Source organism: Notothenia rossii (assembly GCF_949606895.1).
Source record: "Notothenia rossii genome assembly, chromosome: 3".
Lineage (NCBI taxonomy): Eukaryota > Metazoa > Chordata > Actinopteri > Perciformes > Nototheniidae > Notothenia > Notothenia rossii.
This window is the reverse complement of record NC_136901.1, coordinates 71,836,751-71,856,321: the sequence shown is the minus strand read 5'-3', so window position 1 is coordinate 71,856,321 and position 19,571 is coordinate 71,836,751. Positions and strand designations below refer to the sequence as shown.

At 41.7% G+C, this 19,571-nt stretch overlaps 2 protein-coding genes across 7 annotated transcripts in view; one reads left to right on the top strand and one right to left on the bottom strand.

Annotated features, from left to right (window-relative positions):
- Positions 1–19,571, bottom strand: part of LOC307032059 (uncharacterized protein) — a 40,999-nt gene that overhangs the window by 7,554 nt on the left and 13,874 nt on the right. For 2 of the 6 annotated variants that reach the window (XM_079669767.1, XM_079669768.1), the window contains one exon: positions 19,159–19,486. The exons of the other annotated variants lie outside the window; for them this stretch is intronic. In XM_079669767.1, the coding sequence (XP_079525893.1) occupies positions 19,391–19,486 (96 nt within the window). In that variant the 3' untranslated portion in view covers positions 19,159–19,390. Of the gene's footprint in view, positions 1–19,158; positions 19,487–19,571 lie in introns of those variants that run through there. 6 annotated transcript variants of the gene reach the window in all.
- LOC307033017 (zinc finger BED domain-containing protein 5-like) lies at positions 11,398–12,641 on the top strand (the record flags this gene model as incomplete). The annotated part of the gene is made up of 2 exons (XM_079671287.1): positions 11,398–12,019; positions 12,258–12,641. The coding sequence occupies exons 1-2, from the start codon at positions 11,846–11,848 to the stop codon at positions 12,639–12,641; spliced, it is 558 nt and encodes a 185-aa protein (XP_079527413.1). The 5' UTR covers positions 11,398–11,845.

The following is a 19,571-nucleotide window of genomic DNA, read 5'->3' as shown; positions in this document are numbered from 1 at the left end:
GAGAATCGCTGTCAAGGGGGCTACAACTACAACAAGATGAACATATTTGACCGTGATTTAATTGTAATACACGTTTCAAAATGATGCCGAAGTAACAACATACTGATACCGGATAGGAAAAACCATGAATTAAGGCTTTGACAAGTCTGCAGACAGACAGCAGGCGAAAAACCTTTTAAAATGCGTGTTTTCTAATGGAGATTTGGCTAAGCTAACGTTGTAAATGCTCCGACCGTCCACACTCACAACAACGGGCTATACAGACATAAATAAACCAGCGACTGTATTCGCCATGACACAGACAGTATGTGGCTTGTACTTGTTTAACTTTTGTCAAGTTTCTGAACAGATATGAAGAGCTGTGAGCTCTGAGTGCTAAGAGCTAACGGCTGTGTTGTTTTTCTGGGGAGCTCATTGAAGATGACGTCACGGCTCCGCCTACACTGCTTTACTATAGATCAGGGGTCGGCTACCCCTGGCACGCGTGCCAGCATTGGCACGCGGCACCGTAACCAGTGGCACACTAGGAATAAGTGGAATAAGTGTGCAAAAATATTTAAATTGTATTTTCGGATCTTGAACGAGACCGCCGCCAGAGCGCGTCTCCCCGTTACCTGCAGAAGGAAGCCATGCACGCAACGCAGCCCCGCTGTCTTTATCTCCAGGTGACATTCTGCCGCTTTCCTCCGTGGTGCAGTGCTGATCGTTTCACCACGGAGGAAAGCACTTCACTAATTGCAGTACCCATAAGGAGCTGTACAAATGCCGCAGTTTTTGCGTGGCTGTGTATTTAGTTGAAAGCCCAGTGGCGATCTGCTCATCTCTGATCGACATAATATGCTACAAAGGGGCGGACTGGCCATCTGTGTGTTGAACTTTCCTGTCGGCTCCCAGACCGTAGTCGAGGAGGGCAAAAGCAACAAGCTTCAGATTCGATAACCCACTTTAGAGAGAGGCGAGCTCTTCTTGGGAGGCCGTTGCATTTATTTAGCTGTTCTTCTGTTTCACAAAATACATCACAGACCTCTGTTTTCCTGCTTCCTCGTTTCACTTCCAGAAACATACACACGTTCTCTCCATAGGTTCTCTCACTGTCGCTCTACCATCCACAAACACACATGCACAAGCCACACCCCTCTCTCTCTCTTAAAGGGACAGCGATCTCATCTCACTCTGCATGACCCTAATATCATAGCATGTGTGCTCTGGAGAATCACAGAACGGAGGATCGTCCTTATTATTATGCCGTTTAAACCAATTATTTAAATGTGTTTGTTAAATTCGGCATCATGGGAGTTGCGCTGACAGGTCCACACACTGCTTCCCCGCAGCGAGGCTCCCCCGCCCTCCTGCTGATAGTTGAAGAGCGTCAAGCTCCTCAACCCCCCCCCCGTTGATAATACTCGATCGTTGGCACGCTGATAACAATTATTTTTTAAAATGGCACTTCATATCAAAAAGGTTGCCGACCCCTGCTATAGATACTACCCCAGTCCCTCACGAGTCTAAAAAACAACTCACGTCAACGCACGTAAGCAACGTGGGCGCCAACGTGAGCGCTCTCGTGACCAAAATATTTGACGGCGCTGATTGGCTGAAATTATGTTTCGGCGGCACAGTTTACTATTGAGACTTTTGCAACGTGCTGGTTGCTGCTGTTTGGCTCGGGGGCAGCGCCCCGTAATGATAAACTAATGCCAAGGGCAAGGCCAGGCAGGAAACATGTGACTTATCAGTAACTTTAGACATCGTAACACAATTTTAAACAAGATTTGATTGTAGATTATACATTTTACTGATACCAATTGTATGATATTTACCTTGTTCATTAAAAATTAAAAATATAAAATATATATATTTTTGAAATATATATATTTTTTTTAATTATTTTTTTTGTACGTGGGAAGAGGTGGGGCGGCGCCCCTATGGGCCGGCGGCCACTGTGTATACCCTACTTTTATAATTTTCGAATCATAAATCTAATCGATAGAAGATAGATAGCGTCACTGCACCACTCTCACCGCCGTTAGAAAGTAGCAAGCAACTGAAGCAAGTGCAATTATGGAGGGTGGAGATTTGGAGTATTTAATCAAAAATAATTGGACTAAACTTCCGCTGCAGCAGCAACAACAAATACAATCTGATGACAGGCCAATGCCCAAACTGGAGCTGTGTACAGCAAGGAACAAAGGAGCGAACCGGACGTAAAACGTTAAAGGTCTCCTGATTTAGTTTGTGAATGAATGCTTATTAGAGTTTCGGCTGGAGGCATGTGTAAGTCCTGCATCTGTATGATACAAATGTGTGTAAAATGATACCGGGCGCTGTAATCACTCATCTGGTTACGTTATTACAGTAACGTAACCCCCCCCCCCAAAAGAAAGGACTTATTATTGGCTTCCCCTAATTATTTCCCCACGCCACGCTACTGGTGGAACCCGGTGCATTTCTCCGTCTGGATGTGGAGTACTTTTGCTAAATGTTAAGACAAATTGCTCGTGTTACCGCCCTTACATGATAAACTGTTATTGCACTTTTGGTAACGAACATTGTCCACATCGAGACGGCTAAAGTTTAACCACACCTCGGAGCGCGTTCTCTCCGCCATCTCTTCCGTGTGTGTGTGTGTTGCATGCATGTAGCAGCTGTGTGTGTGTGTGTGTAAACTGCCCCGCCCCCTCGCAAGCAGGCGGGGTAGAGATCTCTCGTCTGAATTGGGAAGATCGAAAATACATTATAGACGCATTTTGTAGTCATATTGCAGATTAGAAACGAGTTGGTGACACTAAGACTGCGATATAATGTTTATGTAGCAATAATACATATGACATATGTTTTCAATGTCTCCTGTACCGATTAAAAAGAGCGATAATGTTGGAGTTTAACGGGGTGTAGAACACATGTGATGACGTCACCAACGAATCGACGACTGAATTAGTTGCCAACTAATTTGGTAATCGATTTTAATCGATTAAGTGGATTAGTTGTTGCACCCCCAGTTTCCTTACACATATTTATGTATAAGGGACAATAAAAAGTGCATTTTGCATGATCGAAGACCTTTAATAAACCAATACCTATGGCACCTATAGTAAACCATAACTTCACGTATAGCTACAGTTGTCAGTCCACAGGGTTTTCATTCAGAATGTCAAACACAAAGTCACTCTCACCTCCAAACATATGATAAAAAATGCTGATCCCGCTGCTTTTAAACTTTCTATTCAGCAGTTCTGAAGTGCCATTGTGGAGAACCAGCAATTGCAGTTTAATGGGTTGGTCTGCCCTCCTGGCTTGAACTCAGAACTTCAGAAACAGCCTTTTACTGCCAATCACACATTAATGGAACAGATGGCTTGTTCTGAAATAAAACAGCCATTGAATAGTTCAAAAACAGAATTAACTGAGGCTGGGGGGAAATATTAGCATGAGGTGACCTGCTCAGCAGCATAGAAAGTCAATATTTAGAACAAAGTAGAACACTATTGCATCAGAAGGGCTGTACAGTGTTTCATTAGACTGTGCTGCTGTGAAAAACCTTGAATGTATTGGTAGGTTGAGCAAGTAGGCCTACAAATGATAAATGGTGATTTAAACTATTCTTTATTTATATTAACAAAGAACTTAATCCTGCTTTTTCAAAATCACCTCTAGTTTCAACTAAACATCTTTGTCTCCACTCCTTCCCACTTCATCCATTGTCCCCGCTTAGCTTAGGAAGCTGTTTTGGCACAACTTACTGTTTCCTCCACTGTACTGGAAACGCAGCCAATTTCCTTCTTTGTGCGGATGTTCCTTTGTTCCACTCTGGTTTGCGTATGCCAAGACTCAGAACCTCATGACCTTGCAGCACATGCCCTATGATATGTCTTAGTGCCAATTGTGCGTGCTGAGTCGCTTCTTATGGGTTAATTTTCCACTCTATTAAGAGAATTGCTATTCTTAGTGACCATATGCAGTGCATGCAATGCAGACAACATTTTCTCTCTGCTTCTTCACATCTGTTTATAAAAGCTACGTGGTTGCCCCTTCAAGTAGAAACTGAAAGTCAACCCAATAAATCAAATGACAATGGCTTAGCTCTCCTTAATCAGTTCTTGGAAAAGCAAAGTAGATAAAGAGTGCATGCCAACATACATGTCAGGAATTATTACCAATCTTTTTAGTCAAAGCAGATTAGTTCTACTCACGTCCCCCACTATCAAGCCAGGCAATCTTTCATTGTCCTTGATTCTGCAAACTGAGCTTTGAAGATACACATCAGTAATAGACCAACAGGAAATCATTTTACACCACGTTCTTGAACTCTTATCAGAGAACAGTGTCGTAATAAATCGGAAATTAATTTCAAAGACATTACATCCCTTGCTATCACCTGAAATTAAGTCATGCTAAGTGAAGGAAGATATTCCCAAAGTGTAGCCAACCCTGGTTTAAATATATCCGGGATTTCTAGGTATGAATATTAAGTGTGAACTGCCTTTTGTGTCCAGAGACCAGGGGCTGCTTAGAGTAAAAGAAGGTAGGGTAGCTGACTGACACAGTAATAGATCTGAGATCAATGAAGTAAACTCTAAGGGACTGTGATGTTCAGTGCATGTTAAATAAAAAAAGGAGGCGCTGAAACATTGTTACTACAAACAGCCACAGCACACTGATAGCAGTATTCTTTATGAGAGCTGTCCTTCGACAAAGACATGTTTACTCAACCAACACTATCAATTAGTCGCTAAGTAAATGGCAAATACAACAGAGTCTATTTACAGATAATTATGCAAAAGAACCACTCTAAATCTTGTGTTTATCAAAGATGTGCTCATACGTTTCTTGGAAATAAGTCATTTAGCATGAAACAAAATACAAACAAATCAACAATCAACTAAAGAAATATTAGTCATCTAAGACAAAGATAACAAATGAATCAACTAATCAAAGTAAGGGAGGACAGACCGACTATGGGCTTAGCAGGTTTCAGCCTTCATTACTAATCGTTATTTCTGGGGTTTGTGAAGGCATGAGTTGAAGTGCTAATTTAAATAGTAATCTTCTAACATTATAATGCAGCGGGGCCTGCACATCAGATTAGCTATTGCATGAAACATCTGCATCATGCTTACTGGAAAGTAAACCATCCATAGTCCCTATGGTGTGTTCATGTGACGTTTCTGATCATATTTTCTCATGAGTCTGAACTGCTCAGTGGAAAAGATCTTACAACTATAGCCCTGCCAATGGAAAAAGTAACATGCATATGTTGTCATGCTCATATGCTGAACTAAATTGTGTCAGGGCAAGGTCTTAAAAATCAAACTTATCAATTATACTGTAATGAAACTAATGTATTACTCATCCAGTGATATTTGATATGGGTGTTGCAATGAAAGATTTAGTTAAAGGTCCCATGTCATGCTTTTCCAGTTATTACCCGTCCCCTTGTGTGTTATGAAGGTTTTTATGCATGTAAACGGTCTGCAGAATCAAACCCAGTACACCCTGTAGGGAGTAAAACTCTAACCCAGAAAAGACCTCCCCAAAATGCCTCATTGGAGATTTCTAATTTTCCAATGTTTTCTTCCTGGGTATCGCGATGTAGGGATACCCAGCAGCCACGCCCAGAGCTATGGCCGCGCCCTCTGCCAGCTGAACATATATAATGTTGGAAGCTCAGGTTCAGTTCAAAACTGTATCCAGTCATGCCAACGAGGGTCTGTCTTGTAAGGGGAAATCTTCAATGTATGCCTTACCGAGGGCAGCACCACAACGAAGTCAGTGGTTGATATTTCTTGTTAACACTGTTCCTTCAGATGTTCGAGCCGGTGTTACAGTATAAGTTGAGTCATGACAACTGGCGACATTCTATTATTTTCGTCATAGGAATCCGGGGCGTGTACATTGAGGACCCATTGTTGACTTACCAGGAAAGAAACATCGTTTGTCGTTTACGTTCATCTTTTGCTATATCTGCCTTCCTAAGATCACTTTGCTGCACATTCAGTACTCGTATGTGAGGTTGTGGGTGAGAGTCCGATATCGTGACGCTTACAGGGAGGTATCGAACATTACAAAGTAGGTGACTGTGTGGATGCCTGTTCAAAACATTGCAAACTTCAATAAATCATTTAAATTATATATTTGTGTCCGACTTTCATTTGTTCATCGTTCTTAATGTGATGTATAGTAGCTTTGATAGCTGTCCATACCTTCAGACAGCCTAAAAGTAAAACACAAGTTGTTTATTCACAGCCCGAACGCTCATCGAGATGACTGGATCAGTCATGACAACTTGTGATCAGCTCCGATTAAATTGTGATATCAATTCTGTAGCTAACCTCCAGGGAGCACGTTTATTTTATGAAATAAACGTTAAACGTTAGGCTTAAAGGCATAATAGAACTACCGTATTATATGTATTCAACTTGTGCCCCGCTGGACTTACTTTTCTGTGGTTTACCGTTACTGTGACATATCAGTATAGCCACGGAAGATAGTTTGTGTGTTTAATTCCCATGCATCAAGGTTATTTTCATGTATGTAATTGTTTTTCCTGCACAGTGTAGAGTCTTGTTGTGATGAGAGGGATACAGGTATTTCATAAAATAAACGTGCTCCCTGGAGGTTAGCTACAGAATTGATATCACAATTTAATCGGAGCTGATCACAAGTTTCATGACTGATCCAGTCATCTCGATGAGCGTTCGGGCTGTGAATAAACAACTGGTGTTTTACTTTTAGGCTGTCTGAAGGTATGGACAGCTATCAAAGCTACTATACATCACATTAAGAACGATGAACAAATGAAAGTCGGACACAAATATATAATTTAAATGATTTATTGAAGTTTGCAATGTTTTGAACAGGCATCCACACAGTCACCTACTTTGTAATGTTCGATACCTCCCTGTAAGCGTCACGATATCGGACTCTCACCCACAACCTCACATACGAGTACTGAATGTGCAGCAAAGTGATCTTAGGAAGGCAGATATAGCAAAAGATGAACGTAAACGACAAACGATGTTTCTTTCCTGGTAAGTCAACAATGGGTCCTCAATGTACACGCCCCGGATTCCTATGACGAAAATAATAGAATGTCGCCAGTTGTCATGACTCAACTTATACTGTAACACCGGTATTGTACTGTGTGCGCGGCATTTCACGGACCAAAGCTTCGCAAACATTGCAGCGATTCATGCGGGATATGCACAGCGTAGGACATTGAAGGGCGATTCTGTTCCTACTTTGTTTGGACCAGCGGGAGATTCGGGTACATAACCTGTAAGTATCCATTGTTGTCTGTGTATTTATGATGTTTAAAACAAACAAGGTATCTACCACGACTGTAAACGTTTTTTGGGCTGCTCAGCCATTGACACAGTGCTAACTGGGCCAACTAAGTTGCTAGCGGAAAACATTGTTTTTATGCCAGCTAGAATGAATGACCGAACGTAGCAGACTACCCGTATACGATTGCAATTATAAACATGTTCTTGCTAGCCTAGACTAGCTGTTGTTCATAGCAGGTTGGCATATTACACTGAACAACTAGCAAACGTATGTTAGAATATTAATCTAGCTGGCAAGCTAACGAACCTAAAACAACTAAGTTTCTCTAATATTTTGTGAGTTGCATTTGACTTCGTCCAGCTAGATCAGGAAACTCCTGGCGTATCTGGCACATACACATGATGATCACCGGACACAGACAGGGCTGCTGTTAACGTCGGTCTGTACAACGAAATTGTGTCAAAACTACGCCAACCGGCTGCGGAGGGAGACTCCCCCCCTTCACTGGAGAACTGCGCTACAGCTGATCACAACGTTCACACTCTGTCACGAAGTACTGCACTAGCCCCCCACGTCGACTTTCCTGAAGTGCTCCCCCGTTGATAGAAATCAACACGTAATGAATTAGACCCCACGGTTTGATGATTTGATGTTATAATAAACATACATACTGTATGTTAAATGGATATATCTGCCTTCTTTCATTTATCTTTCCATTCCCACAACAATATACATAAAGATATGGCATATTTTGGACATACCGGTAGTTCGAATGGTGATTAATCATGATTAATTCATTTTTAAGCTGTGATTAATCTGATTCAAAATTGTAATCGTTTGACAGCACTAATATTTACACATTTTGTGGATTTCTAAAAATAAAGTTTGATGGAAATACTTCGTAGCCTTTCTTCCCTGAATTATTTGCTCCTATAACATATCACTGTATAGCAAACCATGATTTGATTTTTCATCAAACACAGTAGTAGTTTATTTCAGGTAAAAATAACGTACTCTTCTTCCGTTCTACGCCTCAAAGGTCTATAATCGAATCTGTATGTTATGGAGGTCCTGCAGACTGTGGGGTATATATGGTGTATATCTTGGCATATGTTGTATGCTACTGTTGGTGTTTTCAGCTAGCTGGCTACATAATGTTGCAACTGTCAGCTGCTAGGCTACCTTTCTAATTTCTTTGCAACAAACGTTTTCCACTTCGGTAGGCATCATGGCGCAGTGCACCTAAATAACAACAGTTATGTACAGTTCGGTTAGTTAGCGTATAACATACAGTGGGGCAAAAAAGTATTTAGTCTGCCAACAATTGTGCAAGTTCTCCCACTTAAAAAGATGAGAGGCCTGTAATTTTCATCCTAGGTATACCTCAACTATGAGAGACAAAATGCGAAAATGACAGAGGTCAAACGTTTTCTGTAAGTCTTCACAAGGTTTTCACACACTGTTGCTGGTATTTTGGCCCATTCCTCCATGCAGATCTCCTCTAGAGCAGTGATGTTTTGGGGCTGTCGCTGGGCAACACAGACTTTCAACTCCCTCCAAAGATTTTCTATGGGGTTGAGATCTGGAGACTGGCTAGGCCTTGAAATGCTTCTTACGAAGCCACTCCTTCGTTGCCCGGGCGGTGTGTTTGGGATCATTGTCATGCTGAAAGACCCAGCCACGTGTCATCTTCAATGCCCTTGCTGATGGAAGGAGGTTGTCACTCAAAATCTCACGATACATGGCCCCATTCATTCTTTCCTTTACACGGATCAGTCGTCCTGGTCCCTTTGCAGAAAAACAGCCCCAAAGCATGATGTTTCCACCCCTATGTTCCACGGTAGGTATGGTGTTCTTTGGATGCAACTCAACATTATTTCTCCTGGGATTTTTGCTCACCGTTCTTGTGATCATTTTGACCCCACGGGGTCAGATCTTGCGTGGAGCCCCAGATCGAGGGAGATTATCAGTGTTCTTGTATGTCTTCCATTTTCTAATAATTGCTCCCACAGTTGATTTCTTCACACCAAGCTGCTTACCTATTGCAGATTCAGTCTTCCCAGCCTGGTACAGTTCTACAATTTTGTTTTGTTTGATCTTGGCCATAGTGGAGTTTGGAGTGTGACTGTTAGAGGTTGTGGACAGGTGTCTTTTATACTGATAACGAGTTCAAACAGGTGCCATTAATACAGTTAACAAGTGGAGGACAGAGGAGGCTCTTAAAGAAGAAGTTACAGGTCTGTGAGAGCCAGAAATCTTGTTTGTTTGTAGGTGACCAAATACTTATTTTCCACCATAATTTGCAAATAAATTCTTTAAAAATCAGACAATGTGATCTTCTGGATATTTTTTTCTCACTTTGTCTCTCATAGTTGAGGTATACCTAGGATTAAAATTACAGGCCTCTCTCATCTTTTTAAGTGGAAGAACTTGCACAATTGGTGGCTGACTAAATACTTTTTTGCCCCACTGTATATACGGCTGTACCGACGCCATTGTAAGACTGATGTTTGGCTCCGAGCCGAAAAAAGCAGCCTCTCTGGTAGTGGTAGAACAGAGTGGCCGAGCTGACCAATCAGAGCACACTGGGCTCACAGGGAGGGGGGGGGGGGGCAGGAGCTCCAACAAGCCGTTTAGGACAGAGAGTGAATACACATACTATACAGAGATGCTGTATGAGAAACCAATGTGAGTTTGGAAAATTGCATAATATAAATATATTTTAGTATACCTCAACAATGGAATTATGATCAGTAGAAATTTAAAGTTGAACAATGAAAAGTCTTTCTTCTTTGATCAAGTCAAGATTCTAGTCAAATTAAAGTCTGCACAGAGAGGCTCTTTGATGTCGTACCATGCATGGTGTCATCAAGCAGTGGATAGTCATATAGAGCAGTATTTGATGTGCATGCTCAAAAAGTATAGGACAAAGACATTTGATGGCCAACAAGATGATCCTTACATGCTGTGCTCAGCAACTGGGAAACACAAAATCCATATCACCGGTGTACAAGGAATTTCAAAAGCCAAATCTCATTTTAAAGTTTAATACCTACCCCTGGGTTGAGGTAGTTGCTGTATAGAAGTAACGTATTTTAAGGAAAACCCTTCATTCAGCAAACAGCATTTTCTTCAAATAAAACCTAGGCGCTGTTCAGATAGACACTTTCAACGGATGGCTTTTGTGCTCTTTATTATTAAATTGCACTTCTCTCACCACCTACCAATTTCCACACGCACACACACATGCACGCACGCACACTTTCAGTGAGACTGTAGCCTGTTGATTCACAGAAGATATCATGCAATATCCTGCATCATGCCTTGACATGTTTCTAAGATACACTTTCAAACCAATGTAACCAGCTCTGTAACTTCATGAGTTGTGCCAAAATCTATAACCACCACTCCAAGGCATCTTGATAAAACTAAAGAAAATATCAGAAGGCAATCGTTGGTATTAGGGATGCTCCGATCGCCAATTTTGGGGCCGATCGCTGGAATCAGTATCGGCCGATACCAATCGCCGATCCGATCGAGTGGGCGGGGCCTATGGGGATCTTCCATTTAAAGCACTGGTTCTCAACGGGGGCGGTACCGCCCCCCAGGGGGCGTTCAGAGAACGTCGGGGGGCGCTGGAAGCAATATTTTTGAAAGGGGGGCGTTGAGGTGTTCTTGGGGGGCGTTCACGAATAATGTCTTTTTGTCATGAAAAACGCTGGCCACCCACAGCGTCTTTTCCTGTACAAAAAGCAGCTGTCAGCATCTTTTGTTGCTATAGGAAACCACAACTCTGCTTGCGATTGGTCAGCTGTCAGCAGTGTTATTACGGGTACGTTCGTAAATGCACGAACGGTCAGTCCGCTCGGACAACCCGTCTGTTCCGCCAGAGCACCCAGCTGTGAGCGCTCAGAGCGCAGCGCTCTGGACTGTGGAACGGGGACGCTCGGAGCGCTCTGAGCGCATTTACGAACGTACCCTACAAAAAGCAGCCGGGAGCGGACCGGAAGTCGTTGTAATTTTGGGATCGCGACTGTTAATAATCTGTGTCACTTTGTTAAATTTTGATATGTTTTGATATGACAAATTCCACTAACAGATTGGTCAGTTTATGAAAATAATACCCGTTTCTATGTCTGCTACGACATGGAAGAGCTGGCTAGCCAGGCTGCTCCACACAGAGCTGTTTGTTCAAAATTACAACGACTTCCGGTCCGCTCCCGGCACGATGTCTTGTCATGTCACCAGCTAGCCCTCTAGCGTTATCGTGACACTACTTGTGGCCAAATCTAAAAGTCCACCTCTCCACAAGTCTCTCAATGTTGCAGTAAAGGCAATAAACAAAATAAAAGCCCACGCCCTGAATAACAGATTGTTCCGACAGCTGTGTCAGGAAAATGATGAGACCTTTGAGCGTCTTCTTCTCCACACTGATGTCCGCTGGCTCTCAAAAGGAAACTGCCTTGCTCGTTTTTGTGAGCTGTTTGACAGCATCGTGGAGTTCCTGGAGGAGGTGGATGCAGCTCTCGGGGAACAGGTGTCATCCAGCCGCTGCGACATCATGTACCTCACAGACTTCTTTGGCAAAATGAATGAAGTAACGCTGAAGCTCCAAGGAAAAGGAGTTACTCTGATCCAGAGCAAGGCGGTCATCCACAGTCTCACCTCCAGGCTGGATCTATACCGGCAGAGCATAGGCAGGAGGCAGTTTGCTCATTTCCCGCTGTTGACCAAGGTGATCTAGCCTAGGCTACTAAATAATGATAATAATAAATAATACATGTAATAAATGTAGGCTACTCTATGCAACACTATATTTGTGTTCCTGGTTAGTATAAATAACTTATGTTCTGAATGTATTATGAGAATAAAGAAACATCAATTAGTAAACTAATTAGCAATAAAATAACCAGTTTAAAATCAGATGGTAACATTCTGCACCGATAACAATTTCCTGGTTATACTCATTGCAGGTGTCTGAGGCTCTTACCGATGAGCGCCTTCTCATTTACACAGACCACCTGAGGATGGTGAATGCCGATTTGAAGATCCACTTCAGAGATCTTTTGGACCTCGATGTTCCCACCTGGGTGGTGCAGCCCTTTCAGGCGGACGTGGCGGAATGCGAGCCAGCAATACAGGAGCATCTCATCGACATCCAGAGTGACGATGAGGCCCAGGCTATTTTCCGCACCTCTGGCTGGGGCAACTTGTGGGTCAAATACTCTCAGCGTTACCCGGCTCTCTGGGAGAAAGCGAGGCTGCTTCTTCTGGCTTTCCCAACCACATACCTCGTGGAGCAGGGATTCAGCCAGGTCCTCCACATGCAGTCCAAGTACCGCAATCGCTTGAACTAGACGGCCTCAGGTGCACTGCGACTGAAACTAAGTTCTCTGCAACCCGCAGTGAAGAAACTGGCGGAGAACCACCAAGCGCAGGGCTCACACTAACCTTCCCCCCCCCCGCAATTCGGCGAAATGCAACACCTTTCCGACCTGTTAGTTCTGTAGGCCTAATGTACAGTTTTGTAGCCTACTGTTTGTTCTGCACTGGACATGTGTGAAATTGCTGCTGTTCCGTAGCAGTCTGTTTGTATTCTCTGCCCTTGTCTGAGTTTGTTTAACACTCATAAATATCATTTTAATTCACATTCACATGGCTTTTCTGCTCTCTGGTAAACTAATGATAATGATATTCCAACTGCCCAGTTAAATCAAATCTATTATTTGGCATTCAGTGACATTCTTTTTAAATGATATAACACAGAATTTTAGTCAACATTAATATTCAGGGAAGAAAATAAGTCTACTTATTTTGATGGGGGGCGGTAAGAGACCTGGATAATGGACAGGGGGGCGCTGGCCCAAAAAAGGTTGAGAACCCCTGATTTAAAGTGATGTTTAAAACTCAGTTAATGGGGCTCATTCACTGGTGCTTCCACAAACAACAACCAACATAATTACATTCAAATGAAGTACATTATTCAAGTTTACATTGACTTTGGATAATAACACGGGAGAAATGAGCGGAAGCGCTCTCTTTTCCTCTCTCCCCCCCCCCGACAGCCTGTCAGTATCGTCTCATGCAGCTCACTGATCCAGTAATGAATGAGTAACCCGACAGTGAAGAATAAATATATTTATAACTAGTTTAGCTTGTTCCAGAGGTAGATAAAATAGCTAAGTGCTATGTTGCTCCGCTCACCGGTCCGTCACAGCGGGCGGATCTGCAGGATTTCTGCTTCACACACGTTGCATACCGCTATTTTATTGTTTTTATTGTTTTGCCGCGCACAGAGAAAAGTGTCATGTATTTTACGTCATAACTTTACGTCATGCGATCGGCTCTCGCGATCGGCATTTTTATAGAGCCCCGATCGATCGGCAGAGAGTGAGTTTCGGCCGATATCGATTGGCGGCCGATCGATCGGAGCATCCCTAGGTGGTATCAATAATCCTAAAAAGAATAATAACAGCAGGGACCTATTTTCAATTTATATCCAATCTGATTAGTAAAAAGTTTTCTGTTTCCAATTATAACATGAGGAAAATTAAATATAAATGCATTAAATCTCATGCAAAATAAGCTGATACATTTATTTTAAAGCCTGACAATTCCTAAAAATGTAATTGACCACTTCTGCTCGGTTTATTTTTGTAAAAGGGGACTGATACCACTGGGCGGCACACAAGGGCTTGCAGCTGAACTCCCCCCCCCCCCCCACACACACACACCACTTCACTGCCATCCTCTACCCCACTGTGGCTTAATACTCATTCTTACAGGAACACTGCGGCTCTTAGTGCCCATCCAGTCAGGGCAGGGTGGGGGTGCACTGCAGCGTGCAAGGCTCACTTCAACAATACTGACTCAGATTTCCCTCTATTATCTTTCAGGAACGACGACCATTTTTTATCTTTGACATTGGATAGCGCATGAAAAGCTGGCATTGTCATTGAATAATGAGAATTAAATGTACATGATATATAAAGCTATTTTAGATTGGGAACATTTTGGCTTTATGCTCATATTTTGCGAAATATCCAAAGATGTCCTTTCTGTAACTACCAGTCTGTGTGCTTGTCTTTTTATATAGGTCGATACAGGTATCTGGATTTACGCATCTCTGTCCATCTGTGCTATCACAACAAAATCATATTGCCTCTCCTTCGAGACATGAAGTTGCCGGGGCAGTTTGCTGCTGAAGAGTTCCTCCAGTTTGGAGGTTAATCTGGGATTTGCGGGGCTGTATGAATCAGCATTAAGCCTCTGTCATTGACATAATAGTGAGGTTGCGTTCTCAGACACAGTTTAAGAGTAATGGAGATCTCATTGCTGATGTCCGTGAAGCCAGTCTGGAGGAGGCCAGATTGCTGCAGCGCTCGGCCTGCTGTCCTCATCACTCCTGCTATCAGGCTGGGCTATTGCAGCTGACCCCCATCCAATATCACTCAGACCTACAACTGTGTCCCCTACAACCCCTGACCCTTTACCATCAACTCAGTAATGGGGAGAGAAGACGAGCTTACTTTTCCTAATAGTGAAAATAGAAAAATATATATGAGCCCTTATTGGTTTGGACACTAATGCCATATTCTATCCTCAAAGTTAGAATGATGTATAGTGAAGATGAAAATGTACAATTATATCAAAGACAGTCATTCAATTAGCAATAAACAGAAATAATATTTTTGTATTGTAATAAGTTCCCTTTTCCCTGCTTTAATTGGCTATCTTTCCTATAATTGCTGTCACAAGAAAGATTTGTATTTCATATACATCCTACTGTACGTACTTGGAAGAAACTCCAGTCAAAACTACGAACATATGTGGCTGTAAAGTTCTTTCTGGGTGGGAGAGCTCAAACTCAGAATTAATGCTGAGTTGGTTCGGTGCGGCAATGCTATGTGGGAGGTGCAGCCATTTTCATTTCCAGAATCAATTCTGTCAGCACTGTAGAGAGATCATGAACTCGTGGACAATTATCCCGCTGATGAAAAGAAGGGTCCAATCATGGCTTGGTAATGGTGTTTCGTTTTCATTCTCTGTGAAAAGCCTCAAATGAAAAGGTATAATCACTCCAACGCTTTAAACGCAACTGCAGTACCATGTTTTTCTGAATGGTCTCCTAAATGTATCATGGAGGTTAAACTGGACATTCTCCTATTGTTTTTATTCATCAAATTTCCCAATGGGGAATCTAAAGCATTGACAGTCTTTAATCATTATGTATAGAAACATAACTCACTATTCAACACATATTAAAACAGGATTACATGGAAATCGGTGTCATATGGGAAGAGCTATAATAAAACTCTGTGGCCCTCCAACTATTTTAAACAAGTAGAGAGTGGTGGACCTGAAATTAGTACTTATTTCGGTTTGGTAAAAAAAGTTCTTCATTACAAAATGGGACAATTCTGAACATTCAGTGTTCCCGAAATTCAGGTTATAATATCGCTTTCCTATGCAGTTTAAAATAAGCATTGGCAAGGGTGGTGTTTTGTTCTAGTTGTGGAGCCAATTTGGATCCATTTACTGCAGATTAATCTGTAGGTTGCACACATCCCACAGTATGTATTTATCTTTTTGGCAACTCATTTTTCTTTTGTGATAAACTGCACATGTGTATTGTTGGAACAGAGGTGATCTGATTTAATCTTGTTGCGATGTGGGATCGTTCTCTGTAATATCTATTCTGAATACTCATTACTCAAAGCAAGCCTTAACTGTTGAATATCTGGATGTAATTTGTTCTTCTTCTTCTTTCTTTTTCTTCTTCTTTTGTTTTTTACATCTGTGATTTTGAATGTTCTGCAGTAATGCAATACTATATGATACAGTTGTAGTAATCTAACGTTTTAGGGTCGAAACTGCTTCACCAATTAAGAATCTGCTCAAAGATAGTAGGCAAACCCTTTGAGAAACCATGTAAAATCAACCTACCATAACAACATATTGAGGCTGGAAAACAAAACTGTCTCCGACCCCAATCATGTTTTGAACAGCAAATACGAATTGTTACCATTAAATCGGAGATCCAGGGTAGAGCAAAGTATTATCGTATCTTTCTGTCTTCATTTTGAAGCTCTCATTAGATGCCCCCCCACAGCCATCCTATCAGAATGGTTGTTTTTGACGATCATGAGTTTTGATCAAATTAAGATTATAAATGTGGGTTTAAACAATGACACATTGATAATAAAACATTATATTTTGATGTCGTACTGCATAATTCCATTTAAAAACGGGCCATACAATTGTACACCCTCATTATTGTTGCCAATAGCCACATTTTCCAGACCAAGATTCATCCCGAAGAGATAGCCAGTAAGTCTGAATCATTCTTTGTAAATAAAAGTTTCATGAAATAAGAAAGAATAAATAACATGTTGTAGAACGGTGGCCATCTGCTATAAGGTTTGTAAGATCTGATAGCCATGCCCCTAGCTTTAATTATCTCACAACACTGGGCATGAACATTACACCAATTATGTTTCTTCAGGCATCCACTGGGAGGAAACGTTACCCATTGCAGGTTCTCTATAGGGGATGCTTTGGCAGCAGCACATCTAATTACACCTATGGGGAGAATCCTTTGGATATCAGAATGGGCCAATTTGTGTTCATACTGGGCAATTAACCGCCCATGTATGCCCATGGCTATGGCTGAGCTGTTAGTGTTATTAAAAATACACAATGTACATGTGTCACTCTTAGAAAGGTTCACAGTGGTGAGTTATACCTTCTATAGGGTGCTTTCTGTGGAAAAGTGTGACTTATGCATAAGAGGCTTAACCTCCTCTCAACCCTGTGTTTAATTGCATGAATATTTCAGCAGTTACTGCAAGTCTTTTCACATGTTGTATCAGCAAAATCGCAAGTTTTAAGAGAACCACTTGAATAATTCATTTTGACACACACTTTTGTGCAATCCTCTGTTTCAGCTTGGATATTGGAAAGCCCATAACACGGATCAATGGGCTTTTTTTCCTGCATCAATACCTCATGTTATCCCAATTCTAACAATGAAGTTGATCTCTTTTATCTCTCTCTTGAAAGCTATGAAACCAAACCCTGGCAAACAAAGACACACACTTGTGCTTTAGTGAGTGGGCCACATATATAGACATTCACTCTCAAAGGTCAGTAGAAGATCTGTCTAGTAGACCTGTTTCCAAATTGCCTATTTGGCCAAAACAACATGGAAAATGAAAAGCAAAGCATTTCACATTTCCATACACCCCATGTAAACTGCGAGTCGAACTATGGGCTGCGTATTATACCTTTACACTTATTTAAATATTTTTCCATTGAAAGTAATCAGAGTTTATATTTTCAAAAGGTCAGTTGGAATAGCACAGCCCACGGCAAACTTTGGGCACACCGTTCCAGGAAGGTCCATGTTCAATAATGTATGAATGCATGCTGTTTCATAAAAATATATCCCAAATCAGGGATGTCTCTGATGAATACCCTATTACTGAGATAACCCTTTTATGCTAATAAAATGTCAGCGTTTTGACTGTTTTCTGGCCAGAAATCAGAATGAAATGATTCAGTGCCCATTTTTCAGCATGGCGGCTTTGAGACCAACTGCACACATACTGCCTGCTCTTCGTAAAGCGAGAGGGCTGTTTCAGCATTACTGGCGCTTATTCTGTGCTTTGTCATGCACTAGCTTTCAAGATCGAGACAGTCAATAATTAATTATAAAGCTTATGTCTGTTTTTCTTTGATAAAATAATGTTTGTGCTGCGGGATCTCGGCTTATTGCTTCCATTTGAGTCACGACAGGCCATACTGTGTCAGCTAAGGCCTGAGTTGAATTTCTCTCGCGCCTTCGATTGTGAGCCTTACAGCACCGCTGCCCAGAACTCATGCTATCCACAGCCTTGAACATAGTGCAAGCTGTGCACTCTCTCCCTGCAGGTAGGCAAGGTTCACAGCTCGACTTCTTTATTTATGTGCAAGTAGCCTGTGTCTCCAATCTGATACACAGAACCTGTATTGTTTGGGGGCTACTTTTGTAACCTGTCACCACCATTCATATCTATAAAATCTATGTTGTTATGAAGAAATTGTTTACTAGCGCAAAAACATATTCTTCCAGCCTTTTTTATTGCAACATATAAAAAACGGAATATTGCAATGTCAGGTTTTCCAACATTGTGCAGCCATAGTTTTTACATTAGCAGGAATGTAGCACGACAAGTGAAAGCAGAGCTCTGATTGTTTGAATTGGAATGTGCCTTGAACAATGTGTTGTCCAATGGTATGTCAGTTTATCCATATGAATGAAGCTCATTTTTATTTAGCTTTCGAGCTGCAATGCTTTGATGAATACAAAGGAAAGCCTCCAGGCACTTGGAATACAAATGAGAATGCTTCAATATATGCTTGTCAGTTTTTATATTTCTTTGTGCCCTTCTAGACCTGACATTACTAACAGGCCATTTCATATTTCAAGATTTGAGCGAAAGCAAGGTGACAGGCCTCAACTATAGTAGATGTCCACAGGTCATCTCCTTGATAGTGAGGGTCATGGTCTCACCTGCTTCACTCAGCAGTTGCCTTTTTCAGAAGCATGGTGTGTTCTTTTTTTAACACCCATGTCTTGTGCGCATGGCAGTTGACACTGAGGCCACTGGCCCTTACTTGTTTGTTTTTAAAGCAGTTGCCATTGTTAAGTGAACTATACCTATCAAATGAACACATAGGTAGATGCAGATGCTGTGAACAATAAAAGCAGATATAAACATAAAGAATGCAGTAGATAGTACAGTCAACTCAAACTTACTGATTAATTCATATTTGTAATAACATAGTGTGTCTACAGTAGAATTTGTTAGGAACCTTGACAGACACTTGGACTCAAACGCACGACTCAAAAGAAAGTTTGTTCAAAAAAAGTCTTTACTTTGGAAAAGTATAAAGTTCAAACAAAAATCACTCCTGAGAGGCAAAACGTAGCAAAGCAAATTACAAACGAAATAAACTTGACTATGGTCACAAAGTACAATAATCTCCTGGCGAGACAAGCTGGCTCTCTAAATGGCACAAGGCACAAGACGAACTGGCATAGGACAAAGGGAGACAGGACTGTTTATACATGAGGTAGGGGGAACAGGTGGAAACAATCAGGGGCGGGGCAGACGCTGACGATGGCGGGAAAACACACAAAGGGAGGAAGTAAGGGGACCTAAAATGAGAGACAAGAGGTAAGTACAAAAATAAAACAGGAAGTGAAATGACAGGACTAGACAGGTGAACAAAAGGACTTGACT